At 40.9% G+C, this 5,175-nt stretch overlaps 1 protein-coding gene across 1 annotated transcript; it reads right to left on the reverse strand.

Annotated features, from left to right (window-relative positions):
- Positions 1-1,086: 1,086 nt before the first annotated feature.
- LOC129677981 (olfactory receptor 11G2-like) lies at positions 1,087-4,841 on the reverse strand. Its single transcript, XM_055608666.1, has 2 exons — positions 3,926-4,841; positions 1,087-1,163 (listed from the first exon to the last, which is right to left on the reverse strand). The coding sequence occupies exons 1-2, from the start codon at positions 4,839-4,841 to the stop codon at positions 1,087-1,089; spliced, it is 993 nt and encodes a 330-aa protein (XP_055464641.1).
- Positions 4,842-5,175: the final 334 nt, after the last annotated feature.

The following is a 5,175-nucleotide window of genomic DNA, read 5'->3' on the forward strand; positions in this document are numbered from 1 at the left end:
CCTTGCGAGAAGTTGGCCAGCCTGGTCTATAGAGCGATTTTCAAGGAATCCAGGGCTATGGAGAGAAACACTGTCTCATGTTACCAAATAAGAATAAGAGTATAATAATAATAATAATAATAATAACAACAACAACAACAACAGCTGGGGAGTGGTGGTAAAAGGTTTTATTCCAGTACTCAGGAGGCAGAAGCAGCTGTATCTCTGAGTTCAAGGCCAGCCTGGTCTACATTGTCAATTCTAGGAAAGCCAGGAGTACACAAAGAAATCTGAATTGAAAAAATAATAAAAAAATAAAAATTAAACTTAAAATTAAATATTAAATTAAAGAAATGATAGTAATAATAATGGGGAAAACAGGAAGAAGAAAAGGGAAAAGAAGGAAGGAAGAGGAAGAAGCAGAAGCAACAGTAGAACACATAGAAGCAGGAGAATTGGAAGAAGGAGAAGAGAAGGAAGAAGCAAAAGTAGTAGCAGAAGGAGAAGAATCAGGTTCATGAGCAGGAGAAGAACAAGTAGAAGAAGTAGAAGTAGAAGAAAAGGAGAAGGATTAGGAGCAGGAGCAGGAGGAAGAGAAGGAGGAGGAGAAGAAAGAAGAGAAGAAAGAGAAGAAGAAGGTGTAGAAGAATTAGAACCATTCTGGGAAACTGGCTCACCAGGTAAAATGCTTTCCTAATAAACATGAAGCGTACATGTGAATTCCCATAACCCATGCAAAGCCATGTAGCTTGTGTTTCTCTCACCCTAGTGTTCCCCTGGTGAGCTGGGAAATACAGATAAGAAAATCAATAGAAATGCCAGGGCCAGTTATCCAGGCATACACAGGGGCATAAACAACAATGAGGAGCCAATTAGATGGCACAGTTGGTAACAGTTATTGCCATGGGTTGTGGGGTGTGGAATCAGGCTAGGGAGGTGACTTTGTTCTTGGAAGGAGCTTCACACAAAGAGGATTGAACATCTGGCAGGTAGAACGAAATCCCTAAGGTTCAGAGTAAAGCCATTAGGTGTAGAGGCTTTGCATTCAATAGTTCAAATTTAAATTCTTGCCTTTGGAGAAGATGCTCACCTCAGAGACTTTCTCCATTAAGTTAACCAGGGAAGCACAGCCAGTTCAACAGTTGATTCATTCTGTCTCACATTCACCCCATAAATGCTCGAGCACACCAGCGTCTAGATTCAGGCTAGAATAGATTCTAAAGGGTAAACACCTTATAGATTCTTCTGAGATGACTGCTATGTGGATCTTGCAATCTTTGCACTCAGGATGTTAGGGCAAGAGGATCTCAAATTTAAGACACAGCTTCATAGAAAGACCCTATCTCAAAAAGACACAAGAAAAATATAAAGAAGAATGTGTACTGGGAGGATAAGAAGAAAGTGAAATTCTTGCTCTTTCTTAGTACTATGATATCAAATCCAGCTATGCCTGCATTCCCTAAAAGTCTGTTCAACAACAAAAGATACATCTCCATCTGTCACCTTATCCACATTCACCTAGGCAGAATGGGAACACAGGATATAGCATATCTCGTCACTGTTGGTCACCACTGATAATCTGTTGAAGCTTGGCAAATCCCGCTATAAGTAGGGGCGAAGACAACCCAGTGAACAGAGAGCAACAGGTAAAACTGTGGGCCAGGGAGGAAATGGAGCAGAGCTGTGGGAAGATGAGAGGATCTGACCAGACTAGACATTTCTGCTTCTCATTGTCAGTAGTTTTATGGCTTTGGAGAAAACATCTCTGATCTCTTTGAGACTCAGTTTCATCTGTAAGAAATAACAAATCTTACCAGCATCATAAGGGTTTGGAGAGGAATAAATGAGATGCTGAAAATTGGAAACGATCATTCCATTTCTGGTAACATTTACTATTACTCACATAATTTTATGTCATTGTTTTATTTTGGTTCTTGGTGGGCTGTGGTTACAGGCGAAGCTTAGGTACTTTGAATTTGGTTACAAAGAGTCTTTCATATGTAAGTATATTTCAGCCAGATTTTCAGTAGCTTAGAGCCTTTGATGGACTTTGTGGCAAGGACTTCAGATTTCATTACAGTAGCCTTTGTATGTGTACCTGGCCTGGATGTGTGTCCATCCAGCTAAGTCTCTGATGTAGTGCTTCTATGTCAAACGGCTGGGGACACTTTAGAAGAGGCCAGAGGAAAAAGGCCAGACTTAAAAAATGAGACGAAGATTGGCAAGAGTGACACTGAAAATCAGGCTCTAAAAGTAGCCATTGCATGACCTATTTTGCAGTCCTATAATATTACCTGCTTGGATGATGGAGAGAATTGAGAGAGAGAGAGAGAGAGAGAGAGAGAGAGAGAGAGAGAGAGAGAGGAAAGAGAGCATTCCCACAGCCAGGTCAAACAGCTTACCAAGATCCTGTATGACACTTTTCAAAATATTGCCCATATGTGTTTGCTTACCTGTAATCCCAGCACTCCAAAGGTGGAAGCTGGGCTGCTTCCAGCTTCTGTTATTGCAAATAAAGCTGTTATGAACATGATGGAGCAGATGTCCTTGTTGTATACTTGAGCATCATTTAAATATATGCCTAGAAGTGGTATATCTGGATGCATAGGTTGCACTATTCCTGTCTGAGAAAGCACCAGATTTATTTCCAAAGTGGTTGTTCATGTTCACATTCCCACCAGCAGTGGAGTAGGGTTCATCTTTCTCCACATCCTCTCCAGCATGTGTTATTACTTGAGTTTTTGATCTTAGCCATTCTGATGGGTGTAAGATGAAATCTCAGGGTCATTTTGATTTTCGTTTCCTTGATAGCTAAGGATGTTGAACATTTCCTTAATTGTTTTTCCACCATTTAATATTCCTTTATAGAGAATCTTCTCTTTAATTCTGTACCCCATTTTTAATTGGATTACTTGATTTGTTGTTGTTTAAAGTCTGTTTTTGGGGGGCTGTTTGTTTTCTTTTTTTCATTTTATTTTTTATTAATTACAGTTTATCCACTTTGTATCCACCCTGTAGCTTGCTCCCTCCCTCAATTCACCCTCTCTCCTCCATCTCCACCCATGCTCCTCCCAAAGTCCACTGATAGGGGAGGTCCTCCTTTTCTTCCTTCTGATCCTAGTCATTCAGGTTTGATCAGGAGTGGCTGCATTGTCTTCCTCTGTGGCCTGGTAAGGCTGCTCCTCCCTCAGGGGGAGGTGATCAAAGAGCAGGCCAATCAGTTCAGGTCAGAGAAAGTCCCTGTTCCCATTACTTTCTGTATACAAAGTAATCCTTCTTTTGCCTAAATTGCTTTTGGTCATGGAGTTTACTAAAGCAAATACAAGTATCACAGACATGAACCACTATTGTCTTCTATGAAACATGACCTTTTATGCTAAGCTCCCATGAAATTGTGATCCTCCAGCACCACCCTTTAAACTGTGGGTTGTAGGCATGTTCCAAAACATAGACCTACGTCTTTATCTTTAATTGATATAATAATCTATTGTACATATTTGTGAGGTGCAGGGTGACAGTATATTATACAATGGACACAATCTCAAGGTAATAGTCCTAAATATTATTTAAAATGTTTGTCAGTGATTTTGTTTGAAACAGAATTGAAACTTGTCAGAAATAATTATCTCATTATACTATCAAACACAGATGTTGAGTAGTTATCCAGCTGCACCCCTGCAAACCCTAACCACTTCCTGGTCTCTGGTAATGATTACCCTATTCATTTTTTAAAACGTTCTACACATAAGTGAGATCATGCAGTATTTGACTTCCCTTAACTGACATAATTTACTTTACACAGTGTTTTCCCATGTTATTCATGTTGCTGTAAATAACAAATTTAATCATTCTTGTGGTTGAATAATATTCTAACACACACATACACATGCGCTTTAATGTATTTTGTTTGCTTAAAATTCTAATCTTCGTGGTTTAAAAATCTTCTGCAGAGAATGTTTCATGTCTTTGTTCCTCAGACTATAGATCATAGGATTAATGAGAGGAGTAACAACAGAGTAAAACAGAGTCACAAGTTTCTGCATTCCAGCTTCATGCTCAGATGTTGGGCTCAGATACATGACCATCACTGAGCCATAAAAGAGTGAAACTACTGTCAAATGAGACCCACAAGTGGAGAAAGCCTTTTTTTGTCCTTCTCTTGAAGGGACTCTGAACACAGCTCTCAGGACCATTATATAAGATCCCATGATGCATAGAAAAGGAATAAACAGGAGCAGAGAACTTATAATTGTCCAGAAAAACTCCATTAATGGGGCTCTGGAACAGGTGAGGGCCAACAGAGGGCCTGGGTCACAGAGGAAGTGGTCTATAATTCTGGACCCACAGAAGGACATCTGGGAGATAATGATGATAGGAACAGGGAACCAGAGGAATCCAAGCACCCAGCAACTGATCACCAGGATGTTGCAAAGGCGCCCAGTCATGAGAGCAGGATAGTGCAGAGGCCTGCAGATGGCAAGGTAGCGGTCAAATGCCATGACCGCCAGGAAAAAGCATTCCGTAGAACCCAAGGAGAAGAAGAAATAGAACTGCAGGAAGCACCCAGAGAAGGAGATGACCTTGGTGTCAGAGAGGAAGTTGGCCAACATGTTGGGGACTGTGGAGGTGACATACCAGATCTCCAGGAAGGAGAAGTTGGCCAGCAGGAGGTACATGGGGGTGTGGAGTCTCTGATCCCAGCGCACAGCACAGATGATGGAAGCATTTCCCATGAGGGTGAGGAGGTAGACAGTGGAGAAGAGTGCAAAGAGGAAGATCTGTCCCTCCCTGGGGCAGGGGAAGCCCAGGAGGATGAACCCAGTGATGGTGCTGGCGTTGCTGGGGCTGCTGAGGGTTTTCATCTGTCTGTGACCTGGGAAAGTGCCAGAAATTATCAAATGGATACAGCCAGTTGATGACTCAGATTTATATTTAAATTATTATAGACAAAAAACCCACATATGTTTTACTAGCCACTTAAGAAAGACATTGATCTGAATTGATTGTTTGCTCCCATTCTTTGCTTCCCTAACTTTCCACCTTTGGCACAAGGAAACCATCAGTCATAATTGATAAGTACTCCTCTTTCTTTTCCTCCTTCTGGTCCTCATCTTCCTCACCCTCCTCATTTTCTCTATTCTATTCAGTTAGATTCTAATGTATTTTTAAGTATGTTTACATTTTTCTTCACAATAT

This window comes from Psammomys obesus, unplaced genomic scaffold (assembly GCF_907164565.1).
Source record: "Psammomys obesus unplaced genomic scaffold, mPsaObe1.curated_primary_1811, whole genome shotgun sequence".
In the NCBI taxonomy this organism is placed as follows: domain Eukaryota; kingdom Metazoa; phylum Chordata; class Mammalia; order Rodentia; family Muridae; genus Psammomys; species Psammomys obesus.